This window comes from Scomber scombrus, chromosome 4, assembly GCF_963691925.1.
Source record: "Scomber scombrus chromosome 4, fScoSco1.1, whole genome shotgun sequence".
NCBI classification, from domain to species: domain Eukaryota; kingdom Metazoa; phylum Chordata; class Actinopteri; order Scombriformes; family Scombridae; genus Scomber; species Scomber scombrus.
Genome location: NC_084973.1, coordinates 2,082,028 through 2,102,411, shown reverse-complemented (window position 1 = coordinate 2,102,411; position 20,384 = coordinate 2,082,028). Strand labels below are relative to the sequence as shown.

The 20,384-nt window shown below is 41.9% G+C and overlaps 1 protein-coding gene across 1 annotated transcript; it reads right to left on the bottom strand.

Annotated features, from left to right (window-relative positions):
• Window positions 1-637: 637 nt before the first annotated feature.
• bicdl1 (BICD family like cargo adaptor 1) lies at window positions 638-19,026 on the bottom strand. Its single transcript, XM_062418096.1, has 11 exons — window positions 18,634-19,026; window positions 17,182-17,397; window positions 8,514-8,630; window positions 7,773-7,784; window positions 6,379-6,525; window positions 5,932-6,111; window positions 5,559-5,777; window positions 4,706-4,849; window positions 3,793-3,923; window positions 2,419-2,539; window positions 638-805 (listed from the first exon to the last, which is right to left on the bottom strand). The coding sequence occupies exons 1-11, from the start codon at window positions 19,024-19,026 to the stop codon at window positions 638-640; spliced, it is 1,848 nt and encodes a 615-aa protein (XP_062274080.1).
• Window positions 19,027-20,384: the final 1,358 nt, after the last annotated feature.

Sequence of the window (20,384 nt, the reverse complement as noted above, 5' to 3'; positions counted from 1 at the left end):
AACAAATGAATAAACCTGAGAGATCACATATGGGTTGGTTGCAGCATCATTGCTCCGTACATTCTGCTATGTCTCATCGTATTCTGTTTCAGAACTCGTGAACGCGCAATCCTCATCTGTTCTCTCATGATCCTGCCGTGTCCCATATATCCATCTTTCCCCAGACTCCTTGGCCTGATAACTGGGATGCATACAGTAAGAGTAGTTTCCCTCTCTACAGAGTTGGCAGTGGGGTAGTAGAGATGGTTTTCGTAGGCACTACAAGGAAACCTTCCTTTTTTTTTTGGAGGTAAACTTTGTGACCCTGTTCGTGATCTGTAAGACCGCTTTCTTAAGAGAGGGGCTGAAGCCAAAGCCTCTGGGGAAGTCCTATTCTTATATTTTCTATCTCTCATTGTCAGCAGCCACCAATGAAACCAGCAAGGAGAAGAGTAATGGGAGAGATAAAGTGCAAAAATAACCCCCCCCCCCACCCCCACCTCCTTCTTCCCTCCCAAACTTCAGTGTGTGTGCGCCACTGCCCGTCTTTGGCTGTGTTGTTACCCCCTGTTACTGTACTGTGATGTCGCTCCCTCCTTCTCCCTCACCTCGTCTGTCTCTTGTCTGTCTGCTGTGCTCGGGGTCTGTCCAACAGGGCTCAGTTTTTTTTGAAAAAAGAGAAAAGTCTCCTGTCCCGGTCGGAGATGCGGTGAGCTCTCCTGGAGGACTGGGCCCTCGACGACCCTGACAGGGAGGATGGGGCGGAGCGCCACTCGTCCTGGTGCTTGTCCATCAGCTGCTGGTCAATCACTCTGTGCATATCATCCTAGAGACGAGGACAAATAAGTGAATGAGAGGAGGTTCGGAGAGAAAGGAAGCATGACGGGGGGGCCGAGGGACGTTTTGAGGAGATCGGACTGATTGGTTACCTGTTTTGTAGTGATTACAGAGACACCACAATCACCTTTCACGAGAATGTGACATGCAGTGTAAAAGCACTTTGAGTGGGCAAAAAGACTAGAAAAACACTATATAAGTATAGTCTATTTAGCATTCACCATTATTTTTAAAATAAATAAATAGTGGACCCTGCTCACAGATCACATATGTGTGCATACTGTGAAGATTATCTCTGAATCGTTCATCAGAATAATTTTAGAGGTCTGAGGAAGTCAAAATATTCAGTAATTTAAAAATAGATGCAAACATTAGAGCAAAATCTGAAAAAACTACAGAATTCTATGTTGCAGAAATATGTTTTTTTCGTCTTTCCCATCTTGTGACCCCCAGGAGGGGGGGTACCACTGTTCTAAATTACACCAACTTGACTTGTCCAAGAGATGAGAAGTTTCCATGTTTGTTGATAGTAGTTAATGACAGATAAAGCCACCAGGGGGCTCTGACACGCTATGGAAGACTAAAAATTAGCACTAGATGAAATACATGGTTGCTATATTTCTTAGAACAAACCTAAATAGATCAACTTTATTAATCATTTTAAACTATCTGAACACTTTTTATTACTAAAATTGTCTTTTTGGATGTCAACTAATCACTCAACAAATAGTAAGTAGTGTTCTGATCTGCTGGAGGACACATGGGTGTTTTTGATGTCGGTGTTGTCATCTTTCAACAGGTAAGCTCACCAGTGAGCCGATCACCTAAAAACATTCCTTAGGGGGTGAAGGTTTAATGGAAAGAGAAGAAAGAGGTATGTGGAGAGAAAGGATGGTGGTTTAAATGGTTCTCATAGGTGGTTAATGGTTTGAGATAGAAAGGCAGCTGGTATGCGCGTTTCTCCGTGGCATGGAATGGCTCAGCATGGTGTGGTCGGGTTAGTGGAGGGTGGAACGGCGAGATGGCGCAGCTCGGCTCACCTCTAAGGCAGGAGGGGGGGGTACCACAGGGGAGAAAGGGTGGTACGGAAGCTGAGAAAGGCCACTAGATCAGAAACCACAAGAGCCAAACAGTAAAGAGCCCTGAGGAGGCAAACTGTGGGCAGGGGAGAAGAGAGAGGAAAGAGCTGGTAGTTACAGGTGAGGGAGGGCAGGGAGGGAACACACACGCACACACAATGTCCTCAGGTTATATATGTTATATGTTTCCTTACTGACATACACTCCCTAACTGAGATTTAATGTATGTGCGCAGAAAACTGTTAGAAGTGTTACAGGGAAGGAGAGGAAAAAACACAAACTGATCTTGAAGTTAGTGTCATTTCATTTGTACACAACCTATAACACCATCAAGTAACATTTCTATTCATATTAGTCTGCCTACTCATTTCATTTTAAGACATATAGAAAAAAATCCATCCAAAAAACTAATTTAATAGAACAGCTTCATAAAAGGCAACAACCTTTTATAAAGCTGTTGTAAAATACTTGACAAATAGAGTATTAAGCTTTTACTAAAAATCGCTTGTGACCTTTGACCCACCTGCCAGGCCTCCAGCTGCTGCGACAAGTTGAGCTTCTGCTGGATAGCGTCCAGGAGCTGGCTATTCAGAGACATGATGTCTATTTTACATTTTGCCAGCTCCATCTCCACCGCTTTCTTCCTGCAAAGCACACACGGAACAGTTAGTGATGACAGGCTAGCATGATGGCCCTAACGAGATTCTGCTTCAGCTGTTTTACATGCTGATGAATGTAGGGGTGACTCTTTAAGGGAATAGGGAGAAATATGCGTATCTGTTTTCTTGACAAGGGTTAGGTGAGAGGATTGATACCACTCTCGTGTCTGTTAAATATGAAGCTACAGCCAGCAGCTGGTTAGCTTAGCTTACAGATAGCCTAGCTTTGTCCAAAGCTAAAAAGAAATCTGTTTAAAATCCACTAAATAACATGTTATGGTTACTACCGCACAGTGACAACAGAAACTCACTGCTTCTGGTCAAGAACTAGTCCAGCATATAACTGGCCATCACACTACAACGTGATGTTTTTATACTTTCATTTTTGGACAGGCTAGACAAACAAGTTATAACATTAATAATTTTTAATTACTAAAGTTTAATGATAATTTGTAAACTTTAGAGGTGCTGGTACTTAGATTATCTGCCTTTGAGCCAGGCTAACTGCTTCCAGTGCTAAGCTATGCTAACTATCCCCTAGCTGTAGCTCCATATTGAACAGACACACAAGAGTGGTATCGATATTCTCATTTAACAAGAAAATGAATGAGCTGATACTTCCCAAAATGTCTATCCCTTTAAGCAAAAAGCAAAGAAATCCAGCAATCTACTCTGTATGTTTTTTTTTTAACATCTTTGTGTTGAAGTGATATAATACATTTAAAGGCTAATTCTGTTTTGTTACAACTTATTTTGGTCTTATTTTCATAGTTTTAGCTTATTTCTGCCTGTAATCCTTGATGTCTGGGAGCATAACAACACTACTATAAAGAAGTTCGACAGGACAAAATATGCAAGCCATCAGACAATTTAACAAGCTAACAAGTTTAGCCTAATTACATAAACCCCTTCCTGTCTGTCAAAAGTGATGGATGTTTATGGATGCTTTGTTTTTTCATCTAAATTTGTTTAAAACCTTTATGATTGTCTGACTGTTTATGTTTTTGTCCACTCGGGGCTCTTTTTAGGGATCTTGCTGCAATTACAATATTATTATTGCGGTGATATAAGATTAGACCTAAGTTGTATTAAACTACGATAATGATTCCCGCTAGTCATTGTATTGGTGAAAAGCATTGAGTTAAAGCTCCATTCTACATATTCTACATTTACAGGAGTTATAACAGAATCAGCGCAGCACTCATCAGTGTTCATGCAGTGTTGCGCAGTGATCTTACTTGGCTATGGCGTCATCTCGGTCTCTAATAGCACTCTGGAGCTGCTCGCTGGGTTCTAGGACTTCCGACATTGCCCTCATCCGCTCATTATCCTCCTGGAGAGAGCACATCTCTACAGAGAGCAGCGCCATCTGTAGGGAACATAGAATGACACACCTGTGAGTGTTCATGGTTTTCTAATGTTATACTGAGGGTTGCTTGAGTCACTTCATAACTACAACTAACCTGTGTATGTGTTTGGAGCTGATTATGTCTACATTTTGAAAGACAGCCAAGTTTAAAGGACCAGTGTGGAGGATTTAGTGGCATCTATTGGTGAGGTTGTAGATTGCAACCAACTTAATACCCCTCACCCTCCCCTCTTGCGACACAAAAATGCGAAAGTCCCTCTCTAGAGCCAGTGTTTGATTTGTCCGTTCTGGGCTACTGTAGAAACATGGCGGATTCTGAGGAAGAGGACCCACTCCCTATGTAGATATTTGAGGTCATTCTAAGGTAACAAAAACACAAGTCTTATTTTCAGGTGATTATACAGTAATCAAAACATACTTATGAATATTATATTCCGTTTCTGCCAAGTCCACTCTGCTACTGTATATGCCACTAAATTATACACACTGCACCTTTAAATCGACATTCTACGTTAAAAACGTACATGAAATTCACATCAGAACAACAAACTACATCTGCAGCACTGGGTTGGGTCAATGTTATTCTTAGACTTAGACGCTCTTAACACAATATTATCTCACCAAGAAAAGATTGGATGTGATCTTAAATTAATGAGGCCTGTCTGACACGTTTCTTTTCACTTTGTTTGCAGCACAGTCTCGTGTAAAGATGTCTCACTGTCGCGCACACACATAGCACATAACACGTGTGTCATTGCACATGTGATAACAGAAGCCAGTACCTGATTGTGCAGCTTTAGCAGCTCCTCTTCGTTGCCGCGTGTTTTTTCCTGCTCTGCGTCGTACAGCTCTCTGACTTCTCTCATCTCTTCTCCCATCTTCCTCACCTGCTCCTCCAGAGCTTCCTCATCGCTGCGCCGCGAACCCTATCGACACAAGCCACACACTATTTCAACACACGCTCAATGTATATGTGTTGTTACCACTCAAAGTGCATTTTTGTGTGTTTTCTTTCCCACAGAGGCTCCATCCTTTCAAAGTATTATTAAATTAGCTGTAGGTCTTTAGTTTCAACTTTGCAACATCATCAACTTTTTGGAAGTTTTTTTTTTCTTCTACTAGGAAGTAATAATCCTCCTCCTATACATTTGTAGGCAGGTTGCTGGAAAGGAATATATAATTTGATACTAATCAAATGGGGAAAAATAACATATGCAGAGAATACAGTTTTAAATAATAAATGAATATTAACTTGCATCTGTTAACTACTATCCCAAACCCTCACTATGCTGTTGCACCCTTAACATAGGTTCTGTCAGATTTTATCCTAAATGTTCTAAAGAAGCAGTTTATGCCATGAACTTAAGCCGCCCTCTGGTTCATTACAGCTCATTAAGTTACATGATATAAATACGATATTAGCTCTTTCACAAAAGTTTCTATGGTAATCATAAACTGCTTATAAAGTTAACACAACTGTGTAACTGATATACAATCTCTTTGTTCTTTTCCTAAAAATGTCTTGGAGCATGTCTTGTTCTTACTTTCTCTATAATTAGTACCAAATTACATTACGTTCTTCTAGGAAAATTATTCGGAATTTCAAGTAATCGCATTCAGCACATTCGGTAGTACCGTAGACTCGTTGCCATCCAGCAGATTCTGCGTCAACCTCCGTAGCTCCAGCAGGCTGGTGTGAAGGCTCCCAGTAGGCACATCCTTGGCTGAGGACGTCTCCGAGGACTCGTCCATGGAAGAGTCCGTGGACAGGGCTGAGTCTGTGACGTCATTTCCCCGGAGATGGGAGCAGAGTGAGCGGACCTCGCAGTAGGCCTCCCACAGCTGGAGACGCAGCTACGCAGTCGGGGGAGAGGGGGAAGAGTTTAGAAAAAGGACAACTGAAGTATTTTACGGTGGTTTTGGTGACCTGTCCCGCCTGTTGCGAGCCGTATCCACAATTAAAACACAATCCTACTGTTGTAATAGTAAGTGCAGGTGCTTTGGTTACCTGCTCCCTCTCCTGCTCCTGCTCCTCTTGCTCCATGCACTGCTCTATCTCACACAGCAGACTGGACGGGTGGGGCGTGATGCTTTGGAGACTGTGCTCCTCCGACAGCTGCTCCAGCCGAGCGGTCAGCTGCCTGTGGGACACCTGAACCTCGTGGAGCTCCACCTGACTCTGCCGTAACTGGTCACAAACAAAAAATGTCAAAATGTCAAAAAAGATTTTAATACATTCGGAAGTCATTCAGTAAATCTGATGCAGGTCGTCTCAGCCTGGAGATGTGAATTTATTTTTCCTCACACGGTTTTAAAAACAGAGAGTCAAAAATGTGACTTATATAGAGATTTGGAGGGCTGATTGTAGCAGGTGTATACTGTACATAAAACATGTCAATCACAATATCTACAGAGGTTATACTGTATGACAGCTCATTTATTCATGTCTCTGTACCTGTAGGTCCTTTTCGTGACACTGCTTCTCAAACACCAGCGTCCTTTCTCTGAGGTCGTCCACTGTGTTCTGCAGTAGCTCGTTCTCCTCCAGCATTGCGTGCACCCGGCGCTCCAGCTCCATCTTCCTCTCCGACAGCATCTTAATCTAACATGTCAAACAGCAGCGGTTAGACAGTGCGCAGCGGGAAACAGGCATTAAGTGGACAAACTGCAGGATTGTCTCGATTCCTGGTTGGTAGCGGACAGATGGGCGGCAGCTACAGACCTGATTAAAGTCTGAATTTTGTTGTTTCTACGACTCTGAGGCAAGCTGGGCTCTTACACAAGATTAAAAAGTACTCCCACTGGCCTGAAGAATGTTTGTTGCCTAGCACAGGCGTAGGCGTTACTTGCCACCCTCGTCCTTAGGAATGTCTTTCCTGATAGTGTCTCCACAAAGCTCGATATCAGCTTACTCCTTCTTAACCGTGCCAGTCTAACGGCCTTCCAGTGAAGGCTAGCATTACAGAGACCCAACCTGTTCCTCATAGTGAGAGTTGTGTTGTTTCCTGAGCAGCTTTCCTCCATTAAACAAACATCAGTTCTTGTTCATTTTTATCCCTCCTGCTTTTGACCTACATCTGGTAACCTACTTCACAGTGCAGGAGCTTACATGTGAATCGTTTGCTTTTTACTACCATACCACTATCTAACATTGCCAGGTTGTGGATATTTTTGGGGGCTGCTATAGTCTCTGTCTTACACAAATAGGGCAAAATGCCATTTATCATCAACACATATAAAAGGGAAAGCGGGAAAAAAGTGGGAGCACCCAGACATTGCAGTATCTCAGCTAAATATAGAGCGGTGGCTGTTTCTCCCAATTATAGCGCAGGCTCTGCAGTCTGGGTGTTTTCTGTGTAGCTTTGAAGTGAAGCCACGGGGAAATCTGAAGCGCTTACATTGTTATGCTCTAACGGTAACTGTGTTCATGACACATAGTATGTGGATGCTATCATGTATGAGCAACATGACCGACATCACAACACATCTCATGCTCCAGTAACCAAGCATGTTATTCATGCCTGATCATAGGAAACAGGGATTGCAATAAGGATGTCAAATGCCTTTAAAGCTTTTATTCCCTTTAAGTTTAAGTGACAACATGAGAGCTGAGTTTCTTTAATATTAGAAGACATCAAATGGTCAAAAGTCTCAGTATTTCATTCAGCAATTCACTCAATGAAATAATAGTGCTTTACCCTATCATCAACTCATTTAATTGGACAGAAAGGAGAAGCAATTCAAAATGCTGAGCGAGATTCTGGTGCAATCCTTGTTTCTATATATTTTTACGAGACGTCACATGCAGCATGCAGTCTGGTCGACAGACAGCGTTCGGTGACCACTCACTTCTAGCCCTTGCTGCTCCGACCGAGAGGGAAGGAGGAACGGGTGAAGAGACAGATAAAGATTATAGAAAGGTAGAAAGAGAAGAAAAAGATGAAGCGCCCTGACTGATTGAAACAGTACCTAGAAATGCTAGTAGTATGATAAGGTGATATTTTATAGCCTCTGAAAAAATTGGATATTTGTTGTTGGACACTTTTTAAGTGAGACTGTGTAACTGTGTAACTTTTACCTACAGTAACAGTAGCAATGAATTTCCCTTGAGTCAGCTGCTTTAAAGACACCATCATCATCATTAGGATGTCTGACTAAGAGGAAGTGGGGAACAACAAACATGTCTCGTGGATAGATATGGTTTGTTTTGCTTTGTTTTGCTGACTCGGTGATGTCAGTTACACAGCAACATTAGCAAACACCAGTCTCCACCAGCTACTGGTCCTACTGGAACAAGTGAAACGGTATCAATAAAACTCACTGAGTGTAGTGAAGTGGGCATTGCAATGTTTATAAATTCAACATCTGATTTGTTAGAAGAAGAATTTGAAAGTTACATAGTCTCACTTTAACTGCTCTAGTGATTTACTGTTATCATAGAGATTCAGGCTACTCATTGTGTACCAATAACTTAAAACAAGCAACAGTATTGTACAGAAAACAGAACTTGGTTGTATTTTTGTGTGATTTTTTGTTAGATTTTAGTATAAAGCGATCTATAATGGAAAGTGATATCGATAAACGGCTCACCTCAGCCTGTAGAGTTTCTAGTCGTGTCATGTGCTGGCTTGTAGACAGACTCTTCTCCCTGAAGTCATCCCGTAATGAATGGACCTGAGTGGACAGCTGCCTCTCCACCTCTGCAGCCTGGAAAGAAACAGACAGACAGAGAGAGAGAAGATGGAGAGAGAAAAATAAAAGTTCAATTTTGTGTCTAAAAGTGTGTCAGTAATTATTGATGAAGATCCCCTGCAGGCATGTTATCTGTCTGATATGCTTTCTCCACAAGAAAGTTCAGTTACCTTGTTAAACATTTATAAACCGACTCAATCTCTCTCATTGAATAATTGAAAAAAAAACAAACCCGGAATCTTTCGAATGTGCAAATATCGTTCATTTCGAGTGTTTAACTGCTGAACACGAGACGTCTCATATTTCACTGAAAAGTCTATTTTCGGCGAATGAGGATTACAGATTTCAAGTTTCCACGTCACACTTGTGTTAGACGCGTACTAGGCCAACGATTGGCCTACATGCTGGTTGCGATGTCACAAAAATCATGCTCGTATGTCAGAGAAAACTTTCCACCTTCTACATTTAAATGTCAAATTCTGCACATATATATCAGAGGGAGACTTTAATCTTGACATTCTTAACGTGTGACATGAAATGCTCAGTTATATTAGAAACATTACTCAGCTTGTTTTGCATTCCCGAGAGAATGAGGTGATTCACTGGAATCTGATAAGAAATAGCAAGTGCAAGCACACGCACGCACACACACACACACACACACACACACACACACACACACACACACACACACACACACACACACACACAGAGACACACAAACATGTACAAGTTCACCATGTACTCAGTGTTATTGATGTAGTGTTACGGTAACCACCCATCCCCAAACTGTGTTCCTGTAAATGGTAAAACAGCTCTTCCTTTGAAAGCATCATTTTTACCCAAATGTCACGGCCTTTTTCAAAAGCTTCAAATAGTCTGTTGCTCATTATTATTGCGATCCGGTGCAGCAGCAGCAGCAGCAGCAGCAGCAGCAGACTGTGGGCATCAGCTGAGCTTATTGGACAGGTTGGGATCAGGCCACACAGAGCCTGGCTGAGCTTCATTAGCATAGAGCTGCACTCAGGAAGCTTTCTTTTGCATTATCATCACTGTCATGGCAACAGCAAAAAAAAATCCTAAAAAAAAAAAAAAAAAATCACTCGCTTTCTGCTCGCTCAAGACACACACACTAGTAAATGTGTCAAACACTGTAAGCACGGATGTGACTGATCCGCACACTTGTTATAAATCAAGCTGAGCAGTCCTCAGCTCTAATCCCCCCACACATGTTTGAGCTCTATATATTTAGTTTTTTCAGGGTTTGTCTTTTAATCAGTGGGAGCTGAAAGGAAATAAACACGGCTTCTTCAACATCAGTTTGGAGTGCAGCCTCTGGGTGGCACTAAACGCTGCTGCAGCTTCTCAAGACGCTCACAGATTTGCCCACTCTGTCTTATAGATGCATTCGCTCACTTTCAGTTCACTTCTGTCCTTAGGTAACACTGGTTGTAGTCTGCAGCTGTATTCTGCTGGGAGTCTCTGGAAAGGAAAAGCTGCCAGGACGGCTCTGCTTCAGCTTCACCGTGCTGGGGTTTGAATCTGAGCAGTAACTAAATGCTGCAGCCTCTCTGGAAGCATGACAGCGGCTGCTCTGTTAAAACTTATATGATTTTTCTTATGGTAAGATCGTGATAAAAACTGGAATTATCAGTTGGGTTCAGTCATGTCAAAAGGTGAAAATGTTCTCCTTTAAATAGGGCAAAATCTAGGGCAAGATGTTGCGGATACATCTGTCTCCCATTCTGGATGCTCCATGCAGTGTTATTCCAGAAAGTACTGAGACTAAAACATTATGCATTCTTAAATTCTAATTTGAGCTAATAATTAACTATAGAAATGGGTCATTTTTTTTTAATAAAATTACCATAATGACAGTGGCTAGATTTTTTTCCACAACACTGGAACATCAAATATTTTCTCTGTGTACCAGTCAAGACAGGATTAAATAAATTATCACTACGTATTACACTTTCAACACCAGCTTCATGTTTGAGTTGTCATTTAAAACACATAATGCTAATGGCTGACACTGAATGGATGGGGGGCTGATTGATGCAGTGTAGGTTTTTAGGTGTGGCTAAGAACAATTTGCAACTTTGTCGCAGTAGTCTCGAGTCACCTTGACATTACTATGAGCTAATGTCTCTGAAGCCAGTGGTAGAAAGTCACTAAGCACAACATTCATTTGACAGCTACGGTTACTTTATTTATAAAGACTTTACACACAAAATAGTGTAAGATTCTGAAGTATGATTTGTTGAAATAGATTAAATGATCCAGCTCCACCTTGATCAACTACAACATTAAAATGATATTTATATAAAGTACTGTGCAAACATCTTAGGCCATCATTAGATTTATTGTTTTAGCAATGCTTTAATGGCCATATATAATTATTTATCCCGTCTCTTTATTAGAAAACAGCCAAAAAATACAGGACACGTGTATGCAGTATTAAAAAAATATTCTATAGGCTAGAGTGGCAAGTATTTAGTGTGACCTCCCCTTACACTTGAGCAATAGCAGGAACCTGGCTCTCTTAAACCTAAATGGAATGAAACCATAATTAATATCACAGATCAAAGATCACAGAATTTGACATAAAATCATAATTTTGCATCATCAAGGCCACTCTCAAAGGGAAATCAGCTTCAATGCCAAAAGAGTTCAAGATGTGCTTAGTGGCAAGGGTGGTCCCACTAAATACTGACTTTTGCTTGTAGAAGTAATTTTGTTCTGAAAATTGTGGTTTTTAAAAAAAATGTTGTGTACATATTTCCTGTATTTTCTGTTTCTATCTTAATTAAGAGACCGAAAAACTAAATATAGATGGTCATTAAAACTTTGCTAAAACAACAAAGCTAGTGGTGGCCTAAGACTTTTGCACAGTACTGTACATTAATAATTATGCATTGAGGCCTTGGGCTTCACCCTTTTCCTTTATTGGTAATTGACTGTGTGTATTTTATTATGGGAAAATGGATTGGTGTAAACCCAAAAGGTGATGTTTTGTCAGTTGCATACCCACACAAATTGTTAAGTATTGTTTCTTATAATGTATGACCTAAATAAACTCAATCATTTATATAATAACACTCACGGGACTTACTTTTCTGCCTTACCAGTAGTTTAACTTTTAATAACTGAAGAACATTTTGCTGACAACATTTTTCTGAACACAGTGTTCTATAGCTGATTTTACTTAACCCTCCTGAGTCAAAATTGGCCTGAGGACAACAGGCATTAACTCAAAAAAAAAATATACAATTTCATTTAAATGAGGTCTATTGACCTTAATTTCCAAAAATATGTGTAAAACCTGTGGTGATAAGGGTGGAATGAAGTTGGCTAAAAGGGTCTAACACAGAATTGGGTGATAATTTATACCTTATGCTTTATAAACAGTCAAATAAAATCAGGTCAACAAAAGTTGCATGGTCGACAGGAAGACAACAGGAGGGTTAAGTAAAGAATGTGAATACTTCCTCCACCTCTATCTGAGCCAACGGGCCTTCAGTAATAGTGACTGGATGTAGTGGCTTTCTATGTGACAGCTGTATCATGCCGCCTTCTTTGTGCAGGAAGCAGATGTGCAGTCAGCGGAGGCCAAGTGCAGCGGCAGGTCACGGCGCTAACGTGACATCTAACCCACTGGCCCAACAAACCGACAGATTGAGATCACGGCGAAAACGCCACAGAGTTTTGATCGCGGGGCGTCTGATTGGCAGATACTAGCTTAATCTGAGCGCAAATTCCTCAGATCCCAGCTCAAGCTTTATAAACACGGCAGGACAAACAGTGGCAAATCAGACTGCTGGGTCTGAATCCAGGGCAGCGAAGTAGGGATCAGCAGCAGCAGAGAGGCCTTTTACTCTGACATTTATCTGAGCACATACTGTACGCTCACTTTCCAGAGCTGGGAGCTGAGACTCCTGTTGATTCAGGAGGAAGGCAAGGCTGCGTCTGGCATTTATGACTGCGAGGTGCGTCTCGGGTCTTTTCGGTCATGCAAACCTCGCATCAAACTATCTGTATGCCCTGTGCCGTTCTGTGGAGCGCATTCCCATGGTAACAACAACACAGGAGTTTCATTTGCATGTCACTCCGGTTGTCATGGCAACCCGGGACGAGAAGTGGGATTGGCGGAGCTGCGACTCGTGCTCTCGGTGCTTTCTGGTATTTTCCTTTAGTTGCTTTCACGCAGCGCTGCTTTTGTCTAGACTTTACGGAGGATGGATAACCCCCACGTTTTGAAACGGTTACATAACACACACATCCTCAGAGTGACAATATGTGCCAATCACAGAGCTGATCCTGAAAACAGCAGCTACCTCATGGGCTGACGGGGAGGCAGACGTATATGTGCTCCAGTGACTGGTGTTGAACGTGGCTGATTGCTGGACAGATGCCCAGGGACTGTGTTCGACACTGGCGGAAGGGTGTAAAAAGAAAAAAAAAAGAAAAGAGGAGTGAAAGTGAGTCACTAGCAGAGGGGGATGCGGACACGCTGTTCTGATGAGGCCACAAACGACAAGGGGATGTCACATTTAAGCTTTTGTCATCCAGAGATATTCACGTTACCCCATGCTTGTTCAATTTTGGCAGATGACGAACCAGAAAAGAATGAAATCACTTCCCCTTCCACAAGCCTGGAATAAACAACTTTGATGAGTCACTGGCAGCTGCTGTCTAACATCTAATTAGGTAAATTCTAGAGGTTGACGCAATTAGAATGAACCATGGCCGTAAAGCACGCAAACACACGCGATGTAGTCTGCGCATCCCTAGCCATCCCTTTTCTGAGCATGTGCCGTAATGTAATTAGAGAAAGGTCCTCTTCCTGCTAGTTCACTCTGATCAGATTAGGTCTGAGAAGATTGGCTGTCCTCACACTCAAGACCAGCACAGACGTCCTCAGTTCTATTGCTGGAGGCTGTTTCTATATTCCTCTTTCTTACTTATTCAGTATTGTGTAGATTTGTCACTCGTCAGTGTTGCATTTTCTCACCTGCGCGCGCTCACTAACACACACACACACACACACATACACATACACATACACATACACACATATGGCCACAGAGAAATAACCACAGGAGGTATTTTTGTCAATCCAGCATACGGTGTGACGACAGTGACGCGTGTGTTAGCTCTTTTCTGCCCAAATATCTAAAGTTACCTGCTGTTATTAATTAAGTAGAGTATGGGTCCGAGTTGTTTTGGTTCCTGACTGAATGCATATGGCACGGATTACCACGGATTACAGCCTAATCCCCTCAGCGCTGCATCTTACCCCATGACTTGCATCACTTCCTACGGAGTGCCCTGCCTTCTCAAGGTCATCACACTGCAGCCAATCCAAAGCTCTGTTAAGAAATGATTTATTTTTAACAATGCTCTAAGGTTACTCTCTAAGGTTGGCTTTATGAAATTACCCTCTGAAGGGCCGGAATCATGTATGGAGGACAAATATTGAAATATATCAATTAATAAAAGCCGTAAAAAAGAATTGAATTATTTTTTTAAATAAATAAACAACAAAAATGTTGGTAATGAATCTGAAAATTAGACATATTTTAAAGGTTTGAGTTAGAAAATTATACTCCAAAAGGCTAGAATCACATACGGAGGACAAACATTTAAATGTATCAATTAATAAAAGCTAAAAAAAACAAAAAAGAAAAGTAAATTAATTTTTAAATAAATAAACAACACAAATGGTAGTAATTTATCTGAAAATTAGATATATTTCAAAGGTTGGATTTAGAAAATTACACTTCAAAGAGCTGGAATGAAGTATGGAGAACAAAAATTTTAATGTATCAATTAATGAAAGCTGAAAAAAACACAAATAAATCATTAAATTAATCATTTAATTTATAAAGAACAAAAATTGTGGTAATTAATCTGAAAGGTTTGCTTTAGAAATCACCATCTGAAAATGGAATAGTCATATAAAAATCTACTTAATAAGTTAATAAATACACAAATAAATTACTTTTATTTCTATTTATCTTTGATCTATTTCTACTTCTCTACTAATCCACATTTATTTGTTTCTTATTTCCTACATGCTTTTATTTATTTATACTTCCTGTTACTTAAAACATAGATGTAGATGTATAGAAATGTTTTAATTTGATGAAATGTCTTACTCATCTACTATATGTCTTTAGGAGTAATAATATTTACTTTATTATTCATTTCTGGATTTAATTATTTATGTCATTTCACCACATATTTATATATTATCTTGTTATCCTGATTAATCAAAATACATATTTATTGATTGATTAATCATTTTTTTCTCCGTAGTTAAACTTAACTCAATACTATTCTTCCTGTGGTGTAACAATGGCGGCTGCAAACTGGTTAAACTTATTATCTGCTTCCTTTGGTTGTGTGTTATTGTAAGGATGTGGTTGCTCTCTCAATTAGGAGCCTGGTCCTCAATAGTGTGTTGTCACCACAGGTCAAACCACTACAATAACAAACTCATCATCATCATCATCATCATCATCATTGATAGGATGTGTAGAGGAAGTCTTGGACAGGGTTAACAGGAGGTCACATGCAAACCTGTTTAGAATTAATTTGAGCGTTGCAATGAAAGAGTTAACAATAAGTAGCGATGGGGAGGGCAGATGAAAATAGCAGGCCTCCAGTGGCCTCACTACTGCAGAGTTTCCTCGGGGTAATTTCACATTCCCTCCATTCACTCAGAGCTGTAAACAGTTAACATTACTTAGTCACAGCCCATTGCTTAGTAATGAGCATAGATAGAGAGCGAGAGAAAGAGAAGAAAGCGAGGAAGACAAAGGGAGAAAAAAAAGATAAAATTGAGGGAGCGAGCTAGCACTGTGAATGACCTCATTTATTCTATTACCCAGCAGGTCTCCCACTGCCTGCCCAATGCACTGAATCATAAGATGTGGATCGATGCAGTCAATTAAGTCTTGTGAATTTCACTGAGTCACAACGAATGCGAGATAGGCTCCCCCCCCCCCCCAAAACACAATACAGACCCGCAGAAAGGAAATGCACTTTAATTATGCTAAGTGTCTAGATCCATAGAGACTGACCCACCCAAGCACAGTCCATGATCGCAATTTGATGATGGGAGTTGGGGGCAAAATGGAGCGAGAGGTTGATATAATCTGATTGAGACGAGAAAAAAGAGAGTTGGCCTGCGAGAGGCGGCGAGCTCGGGGTTAAAAAAATCAAACCACTCAGAGCATCTCCTCCCTGAGCAGCGGGTGCCTGGCAGCAGCTCATGTCTTGTCCCAGGAGGGGAAACGTGAGCGTTGCTACAGAAAGCACCGCTGAAGGGGTTATCAAAGCACCTGTGCAGGCTTGTCAACCTTTGTGTATAAGGCTCTAGGGGGCATCTCGAAATGTGGATGCGGCACCCACTGTGAGCCTACCTGGCTGCGGTCGAGGCTATGAGGCGTTCACTGACCTTTAAGTTGTCGTAACGGTCTTTCAGGTGTTTATATTGTACGTCCCTTAGCCAGGTGAGGCAGCATGATGTGCATTATTCTTTTCAGCCACACTATTATTTGGGATATATTATTATTAAATCATTCTATATGGTTGTACTGACAGGCCATAATATTTTTTACAAGCGTCAAGGTACAGAGCATGGACAAATTAACAGGAACACCACTGCTATAAACACAACAATGACATGAACGATAGTCTAGCTTCTCAGATAGAGTTCACCGCTGGGCTGTTGCACCGTGGCCACTCTATCTGGATACAGTGTCCTTGTTTTGCTGTGGATTGAGCTGACTGAGGTGTTGTATTGAGCTTCTTAGGAGGATTTAATCAGCTGTTGCTACAACACATCCACTCCAGCTGCATCAATCTCCATCAGTAGCCAATCTCAGTCCGCCCTGATGTGTGTACACTACAGTACATCCCATCATGAGGGGTATAGCCTAAATTATTACTCCATCAACCCTGAGCACTGCTTTATGTGTATGCTTATTTATGTATCTATATGTCTGCCTGTCCATCTTTTAAGGGACCTTTTCGATTCTGCCCGTCATAATAACTGCACTCAAATTACCTGTCAATATGCAGAGTGGTGTTGCGTAAACGGCAGTCCAATCACTTTAAATTATTCAGCCTACGACCCGGAAGCTCCCCTTTTATATTGATGAGTTAGCATAATTTAAGTGAAGTTAGAGAGAAACAGACTGAAGGATGGTAGACCCCCCCCCCTAAGGGATGATGATTCCTCACTTGACTGAGCACCTTATGTCATGTCAGCCAGACTTGAACTGGACTGAGTGGCCTTGAGGCCACTGACAGGATGAAATACGCGCGTGTGTGTATTTCACACACACGCACGTACACACGTACTTGCACATCCATATGTTTCTTTGTGGGTTAGAAGGGCATTTAAAGCAGCATTAAGACCATGTGACACAGTAACTCAAAGCCCAGACTAATTAAATCTTCCATGTATATTGGCCCAGGCTGCCTGAAGCAGCACATCTGAGGCATACATAAACACACACACACACACACACACGGACACACGGACACTGCTCCTCACCCTACTGAGTTGCTCCAGCAGTCTATGGTTCTGTTCAGAGAGCTCGCTGATGGCCTTGGTCTTGTCCCTGTCAGCCTCTCTCAGCTGGACCTGGTGTCGCTCCAGCTCGCCCTGCAGCTGCTGCACGTCCGTCTCCAGCTCGGCCACGCGGCCCTCCCACTCCCCCTCTCGACTTTCCAGACGGCGACGCAATTCATGCTTCTCTTGCTCTAAATGCTGCATGTAGACAAAAAAGGAGAGAGGGGGCATTAGGGTTAAACCTCCATTGGATTGGATTTGATGTGAAGTATTGCCTAATTTAAAAAAAAAAAAAAAAGCATAAGTACGAGTGAAATCACTGCAGGTGTGACAAAGATGCTTGCAGGTGCACATGTGCGTCAACAGACTGAGAAAGTTGTGTTCAGTCCTTGGAAAAATGTCATCTCAATGAGGGTATAAAAGTTAAAGATGGAAACTTGGTCCTTTCCTTTAACTAACTTAAAGTTTTATTACAAAACAAGAAAAAAAGTGCTAAATCATCACTGCAACCATTACACAGGTTGAAGGGCCATAATATAGCGACTGAAATGAACCCATTCCTTGTTTCTCTAGTTCCTGGAGTGACAGTTTAGATTATGGGATCCTTCTTTTTATTCTCTAGAAGGCAATGAATGATTGACAGATGCACTGCAGCACCAGCGGCTGCCAGGGTTTGGATGGGGGTTGCTGTTATTGGTTAAGTCCAAGGGTGAAACAGCTGGCATCTGTATGGCCACTATATTCATCTCTGGGTAAACGCCTGAACAAAAGGAGAGGATCAAAAGACAATCAAAACATGACCACACAACATCATCAGCCACCGGTTAGAATAGGTTACCTGGGAACTGTAACAACATCAGTAAGGAGAGTCTCATATTAAGAGGCAGCTTATTTCTCTGAGCTGCAACATGAGGATGAATATGGATCAATGGGCTGAACAGATGTACAGTAGATACAGTAGGCCCTGGACAGTCACAGGATTAGTCTTTGTGCCTTTTCTCAGGCCACGTGCTGCCTTGCATTAAGGATTTTGGAAACAGCAAGAACAAAAGCTCAGCTGTGCAGTTTTCAGTATAAACAACCAGGTGTTAGATAAATAACAGACTGTGCTGCATTTTAGCTCTGCTGCTGCTCACTATAAAGAGGGAGGCAGTGTAGTTTACTTCAACTTTAGATCACAATGACCAGCAAGTTTTATGTCAGTCTATAAAATGTCTTCTCAGCTTCAAGCACATTAGGCACTATTATAAGCTACCACTATAAGGGCATCATGCGAGATGAAACCCTTTCTTTGACAGCTGAAGGGCAGAATTTGTAATGGTCCTGAATGGCTTTGTTTACATTGTGTAGGCCCGAGCTTGACTATTACACTTATGATATTCAAAGGGCAGTATTAAAACTTGAGCAACATGATATTGTATTCCGCTAGTTTACCTCTAGTTTCTCGCTGAGATCTTTGTGCATTTTCTCATATTGCTTGGTCAAGTCTTGGTTTCTTTCCAGCAGTGCTTTTCCGAGTTTAGCGGCTAAAACCAAGTCTTTTTCCTTTTGACGATAGAGCGACAGCAAGTCTGCGTTATGCCCCACCGCAGGCGCCTCTAGGTCCGACAGCTCCTCCTCGCCGTCCCGCTCCCCGGCAAGCATGGCCAGTTCCTCCTCCAAGGCCATGCCGAGGCCTCCGGAGCCGGTGTGCCGCAGCGGGTGACCCTGAAAGCCGCCGGGCTCCTGAGCGGCGGGACTGGTCCGGGGCTCCATGCTGTCGCTGTCCAGCTCCAGTGGTGCTGAAACCACGGCAGGCGTCTGCAGGTCTAGGCAGAAAGCGGACATCGCCGCCCGGCGGAGGAGAAGCCAACAGATAAGAGCTGACTGATTTCACTCCGGATGAACCCACCCTACTCTGGCTGGGTTGGGCTGACCACACCGGCTTGTAATTGACAATTCATCCATCGCTCTCGCTATTCCGAGTTGGATCCAGTCAGACTGACAACTGCTGTCTTTCCAGTTTCCTAACGTCGCTCTCTCCTCGATATCCAAGCAGTAACGGCTCTGGCTCTGATTGAATCCCCGGTAAACACCGTCTCCTCTGTGGCTCACTGACTGGCTGCTAACTATCACACACACAAAATGTTTTTATCCCGGTATAAACCGCCTAGATGGGCTCTCCGCAGCGGTCGGTCGGTCAGGGTCCCTCCCGTTGCAGGGTCCCGGGTCCCCCATAATGATCGGCCTGTTACACCGGAGGCATCTGCCAGCCAAATAGATAAGCGCGATCCCGAAGCCTGCTCAACCTCGTTCCCTTCTTGAATGCGCGTTCCCGCCACGGTAGTGACGCCAGCTGCAACCTGTTACAAACGGTCACCCCATTGGTTTAAAATGATAGCGCCATATTTTGGTGCCCCTCACACATCTGTGACATCCAGTAGAAGAGCAGGGGGATACATAAAATAAGAACAGCCTGTTGCCTACAGTAATGCACCAGCCACCGTGAGAAAAACCTTTAGTGTATGCAAAACCCATGGATGTATAAAAATAATAATGATGGAAATAATCATAATAATATTAATAATGATAATAATGACAACAATAATAATAAGATAATAATTATAATAATTATTTGTTTCATACACAGTAAAACTGAAGTTGGTGCTGAAAGCCAAAAATATATAAATAGATATATTGTAAAAAAAAAAAATACAATTTGAATAATTTCATAGGCTAATAGGCTATTAAACATGATATATTATATTATATGATATAGTAACCTGTACGAAAAAAAGTCATAAAAAGTTATTGCGATGTTTTAACTGTGCCTAGTGTAATTAAGGCTAATTGTGTTCAGGTGGTGCAAGTAGGCTAAGTTAAGTGAACAAATTTAGCGCAAATTTAAATGGCTCGTAAGTCAGTAAAAATTAGCTTTTCGGTAAATAATACTTGCATAAATTGTTCCCTTTAAGTAATGAGTTAAAGTAAGGTTATAGCCTAGCTGCCTTTTATCATTTTACCTGCTTTGACTTAAGAAAACGGCGGCAACAAAACTAATTAGGCTAACTTAAGGCTAGCTAGCTAACCTTAACCGTAAAAGAAATTTAACTGCGCATTATGTAACGTGAACATGGTTTAAACAGGTGAGTCGGTGGTCTGAACAGGTGAGTCGGTGGTCTGAACAGGTGAGTCGGTGGTTTGAA

Coding starts and splice junctions, on each gene's coding strand:
- bicdl1 (XM_062418096.1), bottom strand. CDS start 19,026: ATGTCCGCTTTCTGCCTAGACCTGCAGACGCCTGCCGTGGTTTCAGCA. Junction 6,112..6,378: donor GTCACGAAAAGGACCTACAG/GTACAGAGACAT, acceptor GTTTGTGACCAG/TTACGGCAGAGTCAGGTGGA. Junction 806..2,418: donor AGCAGCTGGAGGCCTGGCAG/GTGGGTCAAAGG, acceptor CCTCGTCTCTAG/GATGATATGCACAGAGTGAT.